The following is a 20,234-nucleotide window of genomic DNA, read 5'->3' as shown; positions in this document are numbered from 1 at the left end:
TCGAGAGTATAACTTGTTAGATTTTGGTTTAATGGTAAGAAAGGTCCCTTGGAACTAGATCACGTTAATAACGCTCTGAAGCAATTCAAAAATTTGTGGCCACATGATATAAAAGAAATAAGACAGCACTAGCTTCTTGATAGGATTTAGCCAAGGAAGCCAAAATGTGTAATCGCCGTCTATAAGTAAGGTTTTGGTTTGGTCATAATCGCGAGATCATCACATGATTGTAGAATCGTCCCGTTTTGAACTTTATTAAATCATGCCATCTGTTACTTAATCTCTTTTCCCACGTACTATTACCACCTTAGGTAATGCCGTGCAGTCCACAGCTTTTAAGGCTAATCAGTCCCTCCTAAAAATCCACTACTGATTGGGACACAATTTGTTCTGGGCTTGTCGTAATTTGGGGCATCTCTATTCTGCACTAGGCACCTCACCCAAACTTACCATGGCCGACGAAGAATCAATGATCCTCGTAGCACTCATTGCGTCTCTCGTCGCAATCATCATCGCCCTGGGTCAGCTCTTGGCACAGATATTTGGAACGGTAGAGGGCTACAGACGATGCCAGCCTTCTGTCTTGGGTCCTTTTTGGGCCCGCAAAACAAAGGCGCCCTGGCGTTGGAGCCAGTTTCGAATCGAGATATTTTTCACAACGCCCGAAATTGCTTTGGTATCGTCTCCGCCGGCCGTTTCTCCTTCTTCTTTCCTCACGATTGCACACTCAATTTCCAGCCCCGAGGCGGCTCGAGAAACTAGCGATGCGCCCGTAAACGAGCTTGTTTGCTGGATTCCATTTCTGTGATCCATCCACGAGACGCACAAAAGGTTTCTACAAATGCCTAAGTCTTGGCCCGTCTTGTTTCCCCGGCAGCGATCTTGGGACTTTATGCCGCCGGATGTCGTCCGCCCGTTTGCCTCCACCACGCTGTCGGATATTGCCATCTTGGCACGGCGTATGGGCATGACGTGGACCGAATTTAAGCCCGCCGAAGGTGTGCTGGAAGCCCAGGGCAGTGGCCACGCCCTGTCGTCCACAACAGTGCGAGGCGTTGGGCTCATGCTCACCTATCGTCTTTTAAGTGAATCCGGACTATCCAATCATAAGGCTATTTCCAACTTGGCTAGAAGAGATCGACTAGTGTATTCATCTGACTATTCAATTCCCAAGGCACTTGTCTGCACAACGCACACTGACATGATGTGGTTCGGCCTCCTTCCAGGTAATGTCGAGCTGGGGCTACCCAACTTGGAAATAGGAACCTCCGACAAGATCTATGCAACACTATCGGCGTTGGATCCTTCGGGGAAGGCGGCTAGGAACCTGAGAGCGCTGCAGGCAGAAGATGCTCGGCGGCTACATGGTTTCTGCGACATCGTCCCGATGGTGGCACCCTGGCTGCGTCAGCGGCCCGGTACCCTCAATCAATACCCACGCCCCTGGAGTTACACATATGGGCTGACATGGTATCACGTAGCTTACCATGCGTTCTACCACCGGCTCTGTGAGTACCATAAACATGGCTTTGGAACGCTGTCAACACGCTGTGTAGAAACCGAGTACCTGGCACTACAGAACATGTGTGGAGATGAGTGGGATAGAATCAGCCCCAACGTCAATTTCAGAAAGGGGGAGTTTTTTGACAAGATCCAACGTCTCTACGAGCAAACAACACGATACTTTTTAAACAAAAAGCAAATGACATCAGAAGCCCACCAAAGGCACAACGGGATCGATTACATGGACCTGGTAACAGCGCATCTCTGCGAGGCCCCTCGCTCGTACGGTGATGCGTAGAAAAGGGTAAACAACAACAGTCTACGTTGGAACAATTTTATGGGAGATTGGCCGTGGAGAGCAGAATCAATGCTTTTCTATTGGGATTTCATGCCCGACTACGTACGATACATGCACCAGAAGGGGTGGACAGACAAATGCACAGTAGAGGAGGCTTGGATCATGCTCATGTTTCGAGCGTTTCTTTGGCAACGCGCTCACGTCGGAATTCCAAATGAGCCTTCACTTCCTTCGAGATTTTATGGCAGTCAGTTACCCGTTTACATCGGATGAGCGTAGAACTAGGCCAAAGCTCTAACCCAACCCAACCCAACTTCAAGGTCATATCGACATTAGGTTGACATTAGTCAGTCAATTAAATTTTAACTTAACATGTTAGCCAATAGTTAACCACATTAGTTCAGTCAGAGGTATTGTTAATATCTGTCGTTCTAATTAGTACCTTCACCCAAACCGTCTTCAGCCTCCGCGGCCTCATCAACGCTGAAATCCCTGGAATAATCTCTGGAATCTGATCGGTGGCTTGAGATATTCGAATATCCGGCGCAACTCCATGTCCTCTGCTACTATGAAGGGTTTATTGCGATCGGTAATCCATTAAACCAAAAGGGCCTGGAAGACTTGCTTGTCGAAACGTTCGATAAACCAGTTTGCGATATCTTCCTCCTGATCCTTAGTCACTTCCAATCCTAGAGCTTGTTGAATGGACTTTTGTTTGGGTGGCATCGTAGGCAGTGGCTGGCCTACCCTCCGGGCCTCATTCTCGTCAGCCCTCTTTTCCTGTGGACCCTTGCTCTCACCAGTCGGGGCTCTTATTTTATTCTCGTCGAAGAGATGGTTCGTCATGTTATTGATACCGTTCGATGCGTAGGGGCCGACCTCGGTGCGCGTCTGGTGAATTGCCACACAGTGGACATTTTCGGACAACATAAGTCGACGGATGTCGTGTTCGGGCTGTAGACTCAATCTTGCAAAAATGCCTGAATTGTGAGACCATCTCGTGTTCAAGTTGGTCTAGAAAGTTCTGAGGCAACTCAAATTCGGATCTTCCACTATGCGACCCACTGCTGGAATGTATTAATTGCATTGAGGACCTAGGTATCTATATCGAATATACTCGTGTACATGCTGCTTTGCGTCTTCTGATCCCTCATCTTTTTCAATTCAATCTCATCTGGTTCCTAAGTGTAAGGTACTTTAAGTACCATGTGCCTTTTGGCTTCTTAGCCGGTGAAGTGCATCGAATTGCATCTTGGGCTTTCGACGCAGCTTCGGCATCGCCACTCGAGTTGGGCGTCAAAAAGCCCATCTCAATCATTGTCAGGGTTATATTGAGTTGAGTTCGCTTAGCGAAATATTCACTTTGAGTTGATCAATCTCGGGGCTGAAATTGAGCAAGGTTGACGTTCAGTTGATATTCGAGGTCCGCTTCGACTATGAAAACTACGAACCTTAGTCATAAAAATCCACCCACGCCATAGGCTTGGCATGCGATGGTTGGTTGCGTAATCGCGGCCTCCATAGGTGGGTATTTCTCATGCAGGTCACTAACCTTCGGATCGGCGCCCATACAGATGTGCACTAATCTGCATGGCGATACTGCAGAATTCGGTATTGACCGGCTTGAGGCTTGACAAGTGGCTGGCGCTACACAGCTTGTTTTTGCACATTCATCTCAACGTCAAGGTATTCAGGCTCATCCCGAGGGGTGCTCAGGTGACCAGTGCTAATCTGCGTAGTTGACATGCAATGGCGCTATTGATGATGTTTATGATATATTGATACTGAACACCGCCCGGAAGGTTCATCGACTATTTCGATTTGAGTATCTACACCGCAACTATCATTCCCCACCTGATTCATCCATATTCTTCCGTGCACAAACCTTCTATTATTATATTTAATCACTCTGGGATCTGCATCAACGATCCACACTAGAAAGTTATAGTATGCAAAGTTCTGCAAGTGGTGCACATTCTTTATAAACCCCTACTTGAGGAACTTCAGACCACATCTGCGCGATACTCGGATATGTTGGCCCAAGTGGAACACAATATTCTTGTTTGGAAATCGGCAACAGCATGGTCAAGTGGACTTTAATACTACCTCCGAGTGTGGTGGTAGACGCTGCAAGGCAAGGGGACCCAGAACTGGTAAATTCCATCCTCTGCTATATGTCTTAGACATGTCCCATACCTAGAGTTGGCGGGACCCATCATCAATCACTATGCACACAATTTGACCACGTTCTTCCACAATACTACAACGTGATATCTTATCCAGGGAGGATGAGTGACGACTCTTCAATACAGCACATATCAACGCAACAACAACTGCAGCATTTTGACCCGGATAACGGCCGTCCATACCTATCGAACATGGCCCTGGTGGACAGTGTGCCAACACCGTCTATCGATAATTTGATCAGTGCGGTCATGGCGTTGTTCTTCCTGATCGCGACTGCAACACATATGGCAGTCCTCCAGGTTTGTAAGCGACATGACGATTTCTTTGTTTTAAGAGCCATAATGTTTGCCTTCAGCTTAATACGAGCCATAGTACTGGTCTTACGCATGGCCTGGGCCAGCCACACGACAAATGTGCGGTTGGCCATTGCAAGCGATATCCTCAAAGAGTCCAGAACTATGCTGGTATTCACCATTAATTTGTTATTCGTTGGGGAATTATCCCAACTTTCGCTGGAATAAGCCGGTGGGGATTTTCTCTAAGTTCCAGTTCACCAGTGTGGTTGTCTCGCTCTTGATGACCATTGCGGCCACGGTGCAACCTCTTTTCACGCTCGACGCGGACACACGGGAGCATGACCGCAAAGTTCAATTGTTTGGTGGTACGTTCCTGACCGTGCTTGCCTTCTGCCGATTCCGATTTTGATCCTGTCCACCACCTTTCCCGCGCAAACATTCGGTGCCGGCTCCTGGAAAGCGAAGATGCTTATTCTGCTCTTTACGTCTACCCTCATGACCCTTGGCGCTGGATTCCGTGCGGGCACAAACTACGTGCCCCAACCCCTGAACTAACCAGCCTGTTCCCATTCACGCGGGGCGCATCGCTAGTTTTCTGTATCTAGCCGTCAGATTCCGCAAGCGCTCCGTTGTGCCCAATGGCGCTAAGGGTCCTGGGTCCTATATGAACATTGGAAATTCTTCCGAATCCTCTCGGCTCCGAATGGTCTTGGAAGGTACCACGCAGACGCACGTGGGTAACTTCAGATATGAGGATCTGAACATAGAGAGTCTACCGAGCCTCCGCGGATACCTGCCCTGTCTACAACTCTGAGAATGATGTATGGCAGCAGCTGGGATGGCATTATCTATGAGAAGTAAGTATCCAGACGGGTCTCCGCCAAGTCCGCCACCACCGCTACCGCTCCGGCCGACAGTGGAGATTGAGGGGCTGGAAAGAAGCGCTGGCACTGCCGCGGATGGCAACAAGACGTCTGGCGATTATTGAGTGATATGCTATAGAGAATGGAGAGTGAAAGACGTAGCTGGAAGCGCGAGCCAGGTACCCAACAAAGCGTTGGCAAAAAAGACGGGTGATGGGGTGATAATGCGGGTATCCTTCTGGGATTATGAAACGTCAGGGATTATAGAGGCTAGGGAGCAGCAGTAGCAGAGATATGCAGGTGAGAAGGGCCAGAATTAAGGTGTTGAACACATACCGCAAGCCACAGCAATCCGGAATAGATCACCAAAGCAAACATATGGTCCAGCAGGTCTGGGATGATCAGTATTGGGACCTCAACATCCCATTCCATTATAGATATACTGCCAAGCACTTGAAGATCTCTATGATCCCTTCGAAGACCACGTGATCGCTCGAACTAGATATCACAAGCCTCATCACCAGCTCGATTTGTTGACGATGTGTTAAATGGCGAGCCACCAGCGAACGGAGCGACAAAAAGGTCGAAGACCCAGTACGTACTCGCATGAAGCCAGCTCAAGTTACTACAGTTGTCCAGTATGACGCTTAACTACTTACAACCCCTAGTACATTAGCAAAATGTGAGAAGTTGTATTCAATCACCAAAAAGAATGTCATATATCAGTGTAAACACCTTCATTCTGAAGTCATTGCAATTTTCGTAGTTCTTTGATCATGGCTTCGTACTGGTATTATCCGGGTCTGGATTCGAGGACCTTAGTCCAGTAATCAACTCTTGGTGTGAACAACAAAAGCAGTGGCTTTAACCGATGTGAACGACTGATATGCCACCAGGCCTCTCACAATACGGTTGCTTACTTTTTCAAGTAGATCCGGATCAAATTATCATAAGTCAATCAGTTTGAGCTCACATTCATCCACCATGAATGCATCGAGCGTGGATTCACATCAATCAATTATACTGATCTTGGTGGAGAAATAAATGGGCTCGTCGCAAAGCCTACTTATTCATTAATATTTGACATTTCTGGCCTTCATGCGATGAGTTAAGATCAGAACCTTCTTCTAGATTTAAAGACCGACCCATCCTGAACTAGACCTCGACGTGTTCATCGTTCGCCCAAGAGCAGTGCGAACCGATTTATTCAACTACATTCAGATCAGCGTGTCAAATCGATCGAAATACAATAATTACTTGCACAGACATCATTATTATTTAATCTATACAGAAATTGCCTGTAAAGTCCATATTATACTGGTAACTTGTGTATCAATTTCACACCCTGGTCCAGATTTCTGATTCCTAATATATTCTCGTGACTGTGAACTATGGTTGTCGATGGACCGGGCAAGAAATCTTTGATCTGAATAGATGGGATACGGCTTCTAGAGAGGGCTCACACTTTCGTTTGCGTTCTAAGTGCTGCTACTCCTCTGTATATGGTTTTGACGTAGACCATCAGGCATGCCGTTGTTCTTTAAGAACGCGTGGCCTCCTTGGACGTGTGTGGCAGGGCTTATCAAATAATAAAACTTGAGCTTATAATACTCTTTTAATACAGTCGCTTCTACCAGTCTCACTCGCTTGAATTACGTCCTCTTTAGTAACTGAAGATTGGCCCCGCTTCCAGCCTTACGTCGTGTTATCGTCCGATTGATTGGCATCTATATAATTAAGATTTATTTTCAAGCTCTTCGCACCTTAATGCTGAGCACATTTTAGCACGCTCTCAAAATCTCAAGCTTGATGTGTTTACTTATTGAATCCTAACCGGTTCGTTTGGTGAATACTTCAAACTGTGGAAGTAACTTTACGGCGTTTGTAAGTCTACTCACATGTGATATGAGTTCTCTAGAAGTCGTATCAATAGGCGGCGAAAGGCTGACGTCAAAAACGTTCACTTTCATCGAGAAAATGTGTACATTATCTTCCACTGTTAGCGCTACCCATATTGTGTAACATAGCAGATGAAACGGATGATACAAGTGCCTGGGTTAAGTATTTTATAATAAGCGCTTGAATGTCCTCAACAGATTTAGGACATCGGAAGTCGCCGGCTTTTGAGCCTTGAACGGCCATGTAGGCTTTAATGGTTCCACACTTAACCTTCTCCGCCTTGTCTTAAGGTGTCTGTTGTTTGCTTAACTCTGCTTAAACTCTCCGGACTTGGATTACGCATAGGTTTAGATAGTCATTAGCTACCCGTTGTGCTTTCGCATAAAGTGTAATATGATTACTGAATATGTGGTTATCTCTGCTTAATAGTAGGTAAGTATGTTTGTTATTTCCTGAAGTTTAAGCCTGTTGCGTGTGTACTTTTAGTAAGTACACTTGGTCATCTTTGCTTAAGTCTAATGATAGTGCAAAGGGAATGCGACGTCTTAGAATTTGATGGAGGCGATTATTTTTAACGTTATCTCGCTCTAACCGAGCATAAACTTCCTGTATAAACGATGCTCGAGATAAGTCCCGTGGTTATAAAAGACTCATTGCACTCTTTTACCACTTTCCTTTCCTGTCTACCATCTTCACTCCGCTCACCCAACCTTATCCTGTTTCTAATACGTCCACTACATCTTTCTCATACTAATCATGAGATATTGTTCAACGGAAGGTACCAACAACATAGCTGATATTCATGCGAATGGAGAATCACCATGGCCAGACATCTCTCCTGAGTGTGATACTCAGATGTTGAAGGCCCTGCAGGAAGGCACCCTTAACTTCAAGCGGGGAAAGGCCATACAGTCTAGCGGTGACAAAATTGGAGACGAGAAGCCCATCCACCCAGCTGACAGAATGTTCTGCAATCTGCAAGAACTAAGAGACACACGAAATCTACCCATGATGCAGGAGAAAAGATTTCTCCTCTGTGAAGCTGACACCACAGACATCCGTGCACTGGATCGGAAGGGAAATAAACGCCAGGTCGCTTTTAACCTTTCAAGAAGCGATGGCTTACATCTGGTGCTCAATGACAAGTTCTGGGGAAATGCGGTTGGAGTATTTGGTATGAGACATCCTGGGCAGGACCAAGGCCAAGGCCACTGGCTTCTTGGTATGCTAGAGGGCACTAACGACATCATTCTTGGGAAAACCCAAGTCTCGTCAGCATGGGGGTTTGTTGCATCTGGGAATGATAAATACGGACATCCATGTTACGAAATCTGGAGCCTGCGAAGCGATGCAGATGGGTCTGGTGGTATTTGGTTCCCAGAAAATTGGATCTCTCGCGCGGGATACGACGATAATAATGAATGGAAAACTTACGATTTCGGGAGAGGAGCACCACGGGGGTTTTTCCGCGTCAAGTTTGAAATAGTTGAATGAATCGGTGTAGGATCGCTGTTAAAAATATGTTTATAGAACATATGTTGATTTCTTAGTGCTTAGGGTGGCATAGCAGCTCTGACGAAGACCAAATTATAGTCCATCTTATCTGTTCCTCCACAGCATTGAAGCGGCCATCCCTGTCTGTATAGCACTTCTAGAACTGCTGCAACCCCGTAGCATGATCCTTGTAGTCATGTGTGGCACTTATGGACATAGTATATTTGTTTGCTTCAATAAAAATGCACTCTTTCACCTCTGGTTTATCCAGAATAATTATCCGATTTGTTCCTCGGGCCGTACGTCATCCCGCGAAGTCAAATATTGGCCAACCATACTTGTATCAGTATGTTGCTCCATGGCTCGAAACCACTACAGCATCTGATCCAGCAAATGTAATTGAGTATGAGTAAGCCATTACATAAACCTGAAACATCGCTTGGTGAATATAAATCAATTCCATTGAAAGACTCGGAAATAGACTTGTGCGTGTACTTGGTGCATCGGGTATGTTTAGGTCGGAAACCCACGATTTTGGGCAGTTGGTTAGCACAGATAAGCGAGACAGATCTTTCCGCTAAGGCGCCTAAGAGACGCTAGTATTTACTAATTCATTTAACCTTTATTACTTAGTTACACTAAAACCTCCAAAACCCTGGCTCTGGGAGGCGTGGTTTGCCTTAGTAAGGCACGGTCCCCACGTTAAATACAAACAAACAAACAGAGAATGCTTCTGACTTCTCTTTGATGACTGTGCAGCATGAGTAGAAAAAGGTGCCAAGCAATCCGACCAGCCTTTAGCTTCAATACCACCTAGTCGTCGCATGTATGTTCGTTGTGCGGTCTGCCATTGTCCAGTTCGACCAAACCTAGTCCGTGCAGGGCCATAGAAGGCACTAGAAAATAGATGATCATTTTAACCTGGATAGAGACGGATACATCACCATCTCAGCAGCAAGTACCTACATTACCATTAAAATACAATAGCCTTGGTGTGTAGCATCTCCCATTCTTGCCAGGGTCTTCTCGTGCATGACGTATGGTAAACCACAGCCAGTGAGACCTATAATCAAAACCTAATGAGCTGAACCCCCAAGATTGATACTCCCAGCGTCATGATAGCCTAGGACTTATATATCGCCAACGCTTATTCATGCCATCCCCTTTCTATATATTCTCCTCCGTCCACATAGGACGGCATAATTCGAATGTCCTCGTATACTATTATTTTTATGACAGTTTCCTATATCCATGCCTCATAGACATCAGTGACTCCTTCTCTTTACCTTTTGCAAGATTTCTCCCTCTAGTCTGTGTACTAAAGTATTCACTATTTCTCTGCCTTTCTTCGCCGACCAGGAGCGTAAAGAGTCGCTTGTTAAGACTCCTGGCGCCCCACACATTTTCTGGTCGGCCCTAGTCGCTTAGAGGTCTTGGCACTATAAGCTTGCTTCTGAAGGCCTTGATGACCTCCAAATGCCAGTATCGAGCACCATCTTCGCATCCTACATCGCAACCTTGAGCCCGGCAAGAAGCGAACCTGCGATTGGGCTTTCGGGCTGAGGACGCTACTTACGAATTCTATCACTCGACCGGGTGTCTTGGGTTTGATCGGAGAGCGTACACAAAGTTTGGCGGGACTGAGCGTCTTGTCCCATTTCGAACACTTCTCGTGAGGGGATATTTACTCGATCGATTTGTCTTCTGTAGGCATTGAAATCCTCTGCTTCACCACTATAATCAAGTACTCTAAGATCGTCATACTCTGACGCCAGGGTTCGAACATCCTGAGCTGGCGTAGATCCATGTCTACTAGACGTGCACAAGAAATCAGTGTCAAGAGATTGTCCTAAGAGAGGTGTGAAATTGTGCTTCTGCGGAGTTGATGGAAATTTTTGTCGCTCAAGTGTTGGAGGAGTCCCAGCATCGGTATCCTGTCGTCTCATCCGAACGTAGGTCTGTGCTTGGTTGTAAGGGTGGCTCAGTTCAGGAGGTGATACGTTATGATTCATTCCCCCTCAGAACAACTGTCTGCCTATGTTGAATTGGTTCTGGCAGGTCAAAGTGTCCTGTTCCAACTTCTATGTGCCAGAATAGCGGCCCTTCCCGAAAATACATATGGCAAAACCACGTGGTGTTGGCTGCGAGCTACGACCGTTCGAATCGTTCCGGCGTTCCATACGTTAGCCTCATCCCCGCTTACTCTAGTGGTGTCAATAGTGCAGAACAGTGTATCGGTAAAATTCGATGGGGTCGTTTTTGCGGTGCTAAGGGTGTGCACATTCGTGGTTTGACTTTGTCGGTGGTGTTCGTGCCACATCCGCATAGGACGTCTGTGGGCTCGTTTGGCCGTCGTCGCGCCGCCTCATTCTCCGCAGCCACGCGGTTAGCCATTTTAGCTCCCGCACTGCGCGTCGGCTAAGACAACACCCACGTGTTTCAACAACAACAAAGAAGTTCAACAAAGACACTGTAATAACCGTTCTCAAGGCAATCATGGTAAAGTCTCCTCTTCTTTTGGTCCAATCAGGTACCATTTCAATACAGCGATTATACACACCACAATCTAGGCACAAAAATTGCGGCCCTGAGTCGAATTGATACGTCGATGGAAGTGTGGTGGATGTCTCCAGATGGCTCAGTACAGAATGCTTACTGGTACGAAGAAAAGGAATGGAATCGTTTCCCACTGGCCCCACCAGGAAGTGCTGCGCTGGGAGGCGGGATTGAAGCAGTTAGTAGAGTTCCAAGAAATATGGAAGTATGGTGGATTGGTCCCAACGGATCCGTGCAAGATGCCTACTTTTTCGAAGACGCAGGGTGGCAACGATTCGAGCTTGCGGGTCCCCAAAGCGCGGCAACAAGAAGCAGCATCGAAGCCGTAAGCCGCAAAAGGGACACAATGGAGTTATGGTGGATAGCCCCAAATGGCTCTGTACAAGACGCCTACTTTTATGACGATGCTGGGTGGGGACGATCGGAGCTCGCCCCTTCTGGAAGTGCTAGCGAGGGGGGGATCGCAGCTGTCTCCCGCAGACCAGGAACCATGGAAATATGGTGGACCGCCCCAAATGGGAGTGTACAAGATGCGTATGGGTACGACTGGTGGAAACGTTTTGAGCTGGCTGGTCCAGGGAGCGCCGCTGTGGGTTCCGAAGTTTCATGCATATCCCGCACCGCCGATTCAATGGAGGTTTGGTTCTCGGGATCTTCAGGTTCGATTGAGAACCATTACTGGCATGGATGACGAATGGCAAGTTTAGGAGACTCAGAGTTTAAAATTGTGGGGGAACGGGGTAGCGGAGATTGGAATTTTTTGCAGATGGATTGTTAGATGAAAATCACGTGTGTTCCGAGCCACGTCTTCTTTGGTATACTGCCATAGCCTTTGGTTCTGCATCTGTAAGTTTAACATAGTACTTTCAGTTTGTAACTAAGTCCGTAACATTGTACATGTCCGATCTAGATGGTCCTTGGTGACTGTATTTACGTACTAGTTTTGTAAAAGCTAAGTGTTACCTACAACGTTTTTCAGCGGCTTTTTTTTTTTTTTTGGTCTACGGAAATGTTTTTATAATAATACCAGTATGGCCAATTGCCCACCTATTTTCAGCGGCCTGAATTAAGGATAAAAGTAGCCGCGCTGCCACCACCCAAAATCATGTACAGAAAGCTTCACTATCCGCTTCCTATTATCAACATTTCTATATTGTCTCTGAGCACGGACGGATCTAATCTTGGATTAATTGTTTTGTACCAATCACATATTGCCAATATCCTCTGAACCGACCACAGGGTAACGGGGATAACTCAAGTGAGCGCCTGCTGAGATGGAGTGACTAATGAAGAACGCCGCTAACTTGGTCATAGCTGTTGACTACCATATCGGAGCCAAATAGAACTCACGTATAATATCTCGTACAGCAATGCTTAGACATAAGTGTGTCAATTGCAATCGAACCCCAAGATAACAGTAGCACAAACCACCAATTTTATTTTCCCATGTAAAAAGGTCTATTTATAAACATTCTTAGCGTTCCAATTGCGTTTCGAACGCTCTGAGGACCGACGCGTTCGATGGAATTGACACACTGTTAGACATACATAATAGCTCACCAGGCTGCGAGCACGGGTGGCCTGTTTATAATACCCTGCGGCTTTGAACCTACTCGCTAATGCACGAGGAGCAGCATCAGGACATGGCGAACACTACTGTGCATTCCATGCACGTGAGAGGTAGGTATGGTGTTTCCGATGTCCTGCACCCCTAGAGTATAGGAAGGTCGCGCTATCGGCCAGACAGCTGGAATGGTAATTTCTACAACATCGAGGAAATACTAACATGTCTATTTTGTGTTTCTTCAGCTACCGCGGCATGGGAAAAATATTCCTTGTATGAAGATATCTACGGTAGACCTTTCCGTGAGGCTGAGCAAGTCCAATCTTTTACGCTAACTTGTGCGGAGTGAAAACATTGATTTCTTGCTTTGAGAATTCGATGGAACAGCTAAACGGCTTCTGCGCTATTAAAGAACACAATGGCCTTGATAACAGTGAAGCTCTGATTATAGAAATTGTAGTTCATATTAGGTTAGAGATGTTCGGTCATTGAATGATCCTAAGAATGCCGCTTGTGCTTCTGAAAGTTAGGTTACTTAACATGTGCATTAGTGTGGGCTGGTGAGATGCTGCCTGAGGCAGAAACTGGGCCAGCCGATACTCCCACCTGGCTTTGCCGATCAGACAATTGTTACGTATCTAGCGAATCATAATGCACAGAGATACCGACGCGACAATCACTATAGGTTCAGACCAGCAAGCATCCGTAGTATGAGGGAGCCTCCGTTTCATCCATCGTCTTTAGCAAACGCCGCAATATTTTAGTTCCTGTCACTGGTGTAGCTGTATGGTTACCTTTCGTAACTTTCTGTAACATGCGACAGACGAAGAACTTATCGCAGATTGCTATAACCCACATCGCTAAACTTATTCCAAACATTCCTAATTCCTCAGATTATCGTCTTGAGTAGACTGCAGAGAGTGCCGTGAGTGGACATCACTCGTCGACTTACAGTTTTTTTAACCAGGTAAAACAGATGTTCCCTAATTGATCACATGTCCGACGTAACCGCAGCGGCCAACCCGCTGTTGGCAACAATGTTTCACCCCATGCTGAATTTAAATTATGTCACCTGGATGGTCTTTGCGACTGGGAAACCTTGCCAGTCATCCAATGGGGAAGTGCAGAAATGATTGGGTGAACACCCATTGCATGTGAAATTGCGATATCACTGACATTTTCGATAGACATTGCATCACGCTCCATGTCTAAGGTATACTGGCAGGCTACAGATACTTCAAATCAATAGATCAAGTTTTGAACTCTAACAAAAGCCTAGTGCTGCCCCGCACACCTGTTCTGAGTGATCTCTTAGCCTCATCACAACTCATCCACTTCGCTCATCTCATTTCGTACACGGTGAAGTATATGGTGATGCGCATTGCCAAAAATTGCCTTCCAATTTCGTTGCCAAGGCACGCATGCTGGTAATGAGTATAAATTATGACACGATGGTCGGGCAAGTAAATGAATGGTTGGATATTCGTCTTCCTAAAAAAGTCGGATACTAATTGGATCGTCAAGCGGACATCGCTACTGATTAAGTAGTAGATGCCTATACAAATGCTAATATAGTTGTACACTAAATGGTAATACAAGACTATAACTGAAAACCTTGAAGTTTTCCATAGCGGGATTGGAATTGGCTGCGTCGCTGGGTCCCAGTCTGATGGGGACTTGGTACACCTTGCAATGCCACTGGCGCCCCCGTCGAATGTGATAGCCCGACTTTCCAGACTAGAGGTCAGGGATCCTGAAGACTACAGGTTAGGTGTACTTTGATACTTCATAGTATTAATCTTTTAAATATAGCTCCTTTCAAAGGGCTAGTTGAAAGAATATAATGTTTCTTACATATAATTCAATCATGTGATCAGGGCCTAAGTTTTATTACAAAGTCTATCATAAAGTACTTGTGCACTCCTACTCAATGCTACCATCCCCAAAAGACCAGACCTCTGCACTAGTGGTCGATTATTTCCCTAGGAAATCAAATGATCAAACCGAGCCTAATTATCGAGCTACATCGAGATGTGAAGGAGGTTTCTGTGATTCTCGGAAGGTCGCCTAGTGTTTTCGGGGAGAGTCTGGAGCAACTGACATGACATTTGAATTCGCTAAACTATTTGCCATTGCTAAACAACTTTCTTACCCTTTTTAGGCCAGCGCCAAAAAACTTTAATATACCGGTCAACACAACTTGAATTTACACATCATACACTGAACTACTAAATGCAAATGTAAATTTCATAATTTCTGATCCTTGTCTTTGTCGTTAGGCTTAGTAACCTCCAGACTCTTGTCTGAGATCTTGGAGCGCTTGGCATGGCGCACGTGTGAGCTGACCAATGTCCTATCGATTCAGGCTAGACATGACGGTAGCTGTCATATCTGGCGCTCAACTTTGGCTAGTTTGATTGCATACACTAACTTAGGGAAGTTCATCTTGAGCTCCTGAAGCAGTGCCTAGAGCCTTAACTCACAGCATGGCGGATTCCTGGTCCGAGCAAAAACTCAGGGTACGTGCTTCCTCCACCGTTATAGGTATGCGATAATTGACGATTACTAAGTATCCATGGTGCCACAAACTTTCCCGCGCCGTTGAGAGAAGAGACGCCGCGTATAATTACCACCAGTTTCCAAAAAAGTTTTTTGCAATACTTCCACACGAAATGCCTCAAAAATCTCACTTCGCTTACGCCGTGACGCAATAAGCCACTAAATTGGGCTACAAGCGAATAATTATCTGTGCACACAGTACATCGCTTGGATCGGAACAGGGCGACATGTCAGCACCTACGAACTTCGCTGAGATTGCTTGAGCAATGCTGGGGAGTGGGTGTGATAAGCATGGCAGTCTATTTGAACAGGTCGTGTGGTACCAGTCAGGCCTAAAGGTCTGCTTTACTGATTAGAGAAACCATAGGTCGACGAGTGATGTTCTTCATGGCATTCCCAAATTAATTGCCCTAGGAATTATTTGTGCAGTTATGATGGACCCTGCGTGATGATTTTATGATCAGCAAGCCTACAACCTGCAGTACCCATTATAGGCTAGCTCAGTATCCGTGTCAGAGACAATTTCTTACACTTCCTCACCCTCCACCACTACTACAATGCACAAATGTTATACAATCTACGCCCAGAAGCTTTCCAAGAATTGCTCAGCCTGAGAACCGGGAATTTCTAAGCTAATATGAATCATAATTACGAGAGCGAGAGCTTCCTGTTATCAAGGTGGCAATATTCTGAAATGGCGCAAAGTTTACTTATTGTTTCCATGCATCCTCAAAGCACAGAATCAATGTTTCCGACGTAGCATAAAGAAGGTGCCTTCGAATCGGGGCTGACAAACGTCTGCATATATGGTGCCAACTGTAACTTTCATGGTGATGTTATATGACAGCTTGTGTATTTTAACACGAATAGTCGTGAAAGTTAACATGCGTTGCAAGACCTCCTCCTATTCGCTCTTTTGTACTGCGTAATTCTAAAAGTTATCGACGATGGGTATAAATATGGCCTGAATACCCGAGATGGTCGGATTCCTTCTCCGTGAACATCTCCAATTCGACCCTCCAGTTCTTTCTTACCACTGCTCCCTAAGATTCAAAGCTCAATTCTGGATCCTTATAACCTTGGAAATTGGTGTGGGACAATCACCCGACCGTACAGTATGTCTCAATCCAGTACTACCAGCAATAAAGTCGACAAGAATGAACTCCTAGATCTCTACCGGAACTTCTTTGGGACATACGAACTCTTTGAAGACGAGCAAAAACTTGAAGAAGAAGCTCGTGCGTTCATTCGACCAAATGAAAAATACACCTGCTCCAGCGAGAAGCTAGTGAAGCCGCTTGCAAATTCTGATCCCAAGGCCCTATGGATTGGTTTCTTTGACTATATTCCCCGCTGGAAAAAGAACTCAGTGATTAAGTACGCGACCTCGAGCCACGGCTACCCCAGTCTAGGATACGCGGCGTACGCGGCAACCCAGCTACGCCTCGCAGCCGAGGAATGGAACGATGTGACGGGAGTGCCCGTTAAATTCGAGTGGGTGGGTGACCTCGATGAAGCAGCTTTTGTGCTGCAGTATGGTGGGGATAAAGGCACGGTGCTTGCCGAAGCATTTTTCCCAGATGAGAAGCCACTCAACATTTTATACGTGTATAAGGGCTCGTTTCAGCCAACCATGTTGCCAATGTTGAGGAACATCTTCCTTCACGAACTGGGGCATGTATTAGGATTGAGGCATGAGTTCGCGAACCAGGAGGGCGGCGCTGTGAAATGGGGCATGTATTAGGATTGAGGCATGAGTTCGCGAACCAGGAGGGCGGCGCTGTGAAATGGGGCAAGAGCAATCCAGATTCAGTCATGTCCTACGTATTCCCTCCCACGATCCAAGATTCGGACAAGACGGACCTTGTGGCCTTCTATGAATTTAGCGGCTCCAAGATTGGCAGATATCCTATCAGGGACATGACTCCAAGCTAGCGTGGAGCAGAGGCCAAGGCCGAGAGGCCCAGTCGGTTAGTTATTGCACAAAAGTTATCCTGTCACGCCCAAGAGCGTAAATTGTATATTTCATCTACATAGTGAGAATTACGAATGTATGAGAAACTCAACGGTCTTTCGATCGACCCAATAGTAGCATTTGAGTAGGAACGTCCAGGGTGGCAGACATGTCAACCAGGGTTCCGATTAAGCCAATCGAATGAATTGACCTTTGTCGTTGATTGATTGGTTTCTACGGCTGATTGATTCATTGATCTTGATCAATCGGCACTCGACATTGATTGATTCGTGTTGATTGCCCGCACGTGGCCTGAAGACTCTTATTGATATGTGCCAATACCCACGAGGAATCGTGTTTGAGGTCGCGACCCTGGGAGAGCAGTTGTTTTATCCTGGCAGTTGCCACCTTTTGGGCCTCATTCGGGGCTAGTCACGAAAAGATAAGCGATTCTTGCTCTTCAAACCATGACACTATCGTGTGATCCTTCCTCTGAGACAAGACTGGCCCTGTACCAATAACGGAGGGACTGACATATGCCTATGATATCAGCATCAAGCCCACTCCGCTCTGATAAAGCCATCCTTTTAGCTGCCGAAAATAATATTTGCACTCTGCTGACATGCTGGGTACAGTGAGAAAATCAAGCGCCATTATAGAGGACGGGGATAGCGCATCCGGCGATCATACCGGTACTGAAGACGATCCTTGACCTCCTTATCGCCTGGTCAGTAGAGGTTTACTTCATGGTGTATTCGTCACTTGCTGTTGGAATGCTCGGCGGGAGTAAGGTTGTCGTCTTCGTTCTTGCCTTATTGATATGCGCTTGAAATGAGTAATTGTACACCTTCCGCCGTTTCCCAAGAGGTAGGTCACCTGCCGGGCTGGACATCGGTCTATCAGGAATCAGACACTTGTAGGCTCTAAGCTTCTTACCAGGTTGACGACAAGCGTGAAGAAGAAGTAAAGAAAGAGAACAAGACAAGCTGGATGAGGCGCTGCCTTTCATACTCCTTCCTAGTGGACCACTTCATCCTGGATCCACAATCTAGGGGGTTGCACATTGCCCCACTACCCTCTTCATGAACCTGCCATCTTTTGGCGGGAAAAGACCAGTATTGACAATCGTCTCCAAGCTATGTAGATACGGCCCCAACTTCGGGTCCATCTTATCATGTTGCATTAAGCTCCTTCTATGATCTTAGAACGGTCCGAGAGCGTCACACATTGGCAGATCGGAGAAATGTTGGCTGGCAACCAAATTTCTCCCGTACACAATATAAACACTGCACTAACCAACTTACTCCTGCGTGCGGGTAAAGCCGCAATTTTCGGGGCCAGGAATGGGTATCTTAGTCTAGGACATCCGAGTGTGCGTCGAAACGACCACATAGTGGTATTCATCGAATCATCTATCCCCATGATTCGTTGTAAAGGGGCACTTTTCACATGGTAGTTGGGCCTTGTCACGTCCAAGGCGTGATGGATGAGAAGCTTTCACTGAAATATACTGAGAGTCAGCTTCTTCAGATTGGATTACTATTCGAGATACTCCAGGCTGGTTTTCATGGCATCAAAATATAAAGGTTCATGTCCCAACACCACTTTTGCCTTCCTTTTTTGCACCAAGCGTCGGATGTAATCCCGGCTTCTATGCCATTCTTTGAAGTCTCTTGTTAGTGTTCCGGGGTGTACACCCTGTTCATAATTTTCCTTCACGTGAAACGCATCGCCGGTGAATACAATGGGACCCGTATTCTCCAGGTCAAGCTCCATCGCGACTGATCCAGCAGTATGGCCTGGGCAGTGATGTAAAGTAATGCCTTGGTAGATCTCGACGGATTGCCCGGAGAACGTCTTCCAGTTCAATCGACCAAGAACAAGATAGTCACGCACATATGTGCCTTGTTCTATCCCTGTCGCGCAAGTCCAAAATGCATTCTTCAACTCCTCCTCGTGGCACCAGATCTCGACATCTATATGTTGAGAATATACACATTAATGCGAGGTTCAAATTCTTTGACTTCAAGTAAAAGCTGTACGAACCAGTGTCGAAAAAGTGCTCTAAACCTCCCGCATGGTCCTGATGCAAATGACTCAACACGATGGCCTTGATGTCGGAAATATCTCCAGCGCCGGTGGCCTTGATCGCTTCGGGCAGACCATGAAGAGACTTGCTCCAGATTCTTGGGCAACACTCCAGTGATTTAGCACCCCAGCTATCTATTACGTCCTCGCAAGAACCCGTGTCAAAGAGCATCAACCCTATATCTGGATGGTACAATAGTGCAGCAATCATGATCAACTCCCGTCGTTCATGCTGCTGTGGTGGGAGGCTGGCAGGGAACTGGTTAGCACCTGCAAGCACACTTGCCGCATCTATGTCCAGGAACCCTAGATTCAAGAGCTTAGGAAGCGATTGTTAACGCGACAGAGCTTCAAAATCGAATCAAACGACTGGTACTCACCCATAGCTTTGCACCGCTAGGTAATGTCGAAGTTGTGGACATTTTGGTACACTAGTTGGCGAGTTATTTATTTTTGACAACTTCCCAGCTTCTAATTCATGTGAGTGTTATTTAACTTTGGTATCGAACTTTGTGAGGCAATATTCGATAGCAAGACTCTCATGATATGATCAGCACGCTTTTATCCTCTGAGGAAGACCTTTCAGAATATTCGTGAATTAGAAGACAAATACAGCCAAGCCGGTTGTGTAAGACGTTGGCTGATCTCATCATTTTCTTATTAGATAGCGTCATCAATCAAACTTCTGGCATGCCTGAGAGTTAAGCTATGCTGGCTGAGACGCTAATGCAGTGTGCTTATACGCTGAGTAATACTGGGACGTTTTGCTGGGGTAGCCTTAATGCGAAGAAACCACCTTATTTAACGGCCTCCTTTCCACTAAATCGATAAGCTTAATATTGGTTATATAAAGTGGGCAGAAAGTTTTAATGCAAATTTCCTAAGCACGATTAAGCAGAATTTAAGCAGACGAGTGCTCTACCGCAAAAGGCTAAGGATTGTTGGTTGAGATACACTCTATTGTACATATTAG

General features: G+C 46.2%; 6 protein-coding genes across 6 annotated transcripts; 5 read left to right on the top strand and 1 right to left on the bottom strand.

The window, feature by feature from the left end:
• Positions 1–451: 451 nt before the first annotated feature.
• Positions 452–1,801, top strand: BKA67DRAFT_656822 (uncharacterized protein; the record flags this gene model as incomplete). The annotated part of the gene is made up of 2 exons (XM_046107013.1): positions 452–784; positions 851–1,801. 2 exons carry the CDS (start codon positions 452–454, stop codon positions 1,799–1,801), a joined length of 1,284 nt encoding a protein of 427 aa, XP_045962906.1.
• Positions 1,802–3,882: 2,081 nt separating this feature from the next.
• BKA67DRAFT_533794 (uncharacterized protein) lies at positions 3,883–5,272 on the top strand (the record flags this gene model as incomplete). The annotated part of the gene is made up of 5 exons (XM_046099761.1): positions 3,883–3,954; positions 3,985–4,287; positions 4,361–4,649; positions 4,890–5,000; positions 5,115–5,272. 5 exons carry the CDS (start codon positions 3,883–3,885, stop codon positions 5,270–5,272), a joined length of 933 nt encoding a protein of 310 aa, XP_045962905.1.
• A 2,336-nt stretch (positions 5,273–7,608) lies between these two features.
• BKA67DRAFT_644426 (uncharacterized protein) lies at positions 7,609–8,540 on the top strand (the record flags this gene model as incomplete). Its single annotated transcript, XM_046105847.1, has 1 exon — positions 7,609–8,540. Exon 1 carries the CDS (start codon positions 7,803–7,805, stop codon positions 8,538–8,540), a length of 738 nt encoding a protein of 245 aa, XP_045962904.1. The 5' UTR covers positions 7,609–7,802.
• A 2,436-nt stretch (positions 8,541–10,976) lies between these two features.
• Positions 10,977–11,911, top strand: BKA67DRAFT_558687 (uncharacterized protein). Its single transcript, XM_046102337.1, has one exon. It carries the CDS (start codon positions 11,149–11,151, stop codon positions 11,785–11,787), a length of 639 nt encoding a protein of 212 aa, XP_045962903.1. The 5' UTR covers positions 10,977–11,148; the 3' UTR covers positions 11,788–11,911.
• Positions 11,912–16,480: 4,569 nt separating this feature from the next.
• BKA67DRAFT_488290 (uncharacterized protein) lies at positions 16,481–17,121 on the top strand (the record flags this gene model as incomplete). The annotated part of the gene is made up of 2 exons (XM_046096945.1): positions 16,481–16,942; positions 16,990–17,121. Coding segments are annotated over 2 exons (594 nt in total), but the record flags the coding sequence as incomplete, so codon positions are not given.
• A 1,591-nt stretch (positions 17,122–18,712) lies between these two features.
• Positions 18,713–19,683, bottom strand: BKA67DRAFT_591510 (metallo-beta-lactamase superfamily protein; the record flags this gene model as incomplete). Its single annotated transcript, XM_046104728.1, has 3 exons — positions 18,713–19,149; positions 19,220–19,580; positions 19,642–19,683. The coding sequence occupies 3 exons, from the start codon at positions 19,681–19,683 to the stop codon at positions 18,713–18,715; spliced, it is 840 nt and encodes a 279-aa protein (XP_045962901.1).
• Between the last annotated feature and the right edge of the window lie 551 nt (positions 19,684–20,234).

Source organism: Truncatella angustata (genome assembly GCF_020726525.1).
Source record: "Truncatella angustata strain MPI-SDFR-AT-0073 chromosome Unknown BKA67scaffold_2, whole genome shotgun sequence".
NCBI lineage: Eukaryota > Fungi > Ascomycota > Sordariomycetes > Amphisphaeriales > Sporocadaceae > Truncatella > Truncatella angustata.
Note: the sequence above shows the minus strand (reverse complement) of the source record. Positions and strands in the feature narration are given on the sequence as shown.

Excerpts from the sequence above, each read along its gene's own strand:
- BKA67DRAFT_558687 (XM_046102337.1), top strand. The coding sequence starts at position 11,149 with ATGGAAGTGTGGTGGATGTCTCCAGATGGCTCAGTACAGAATGCTTAC.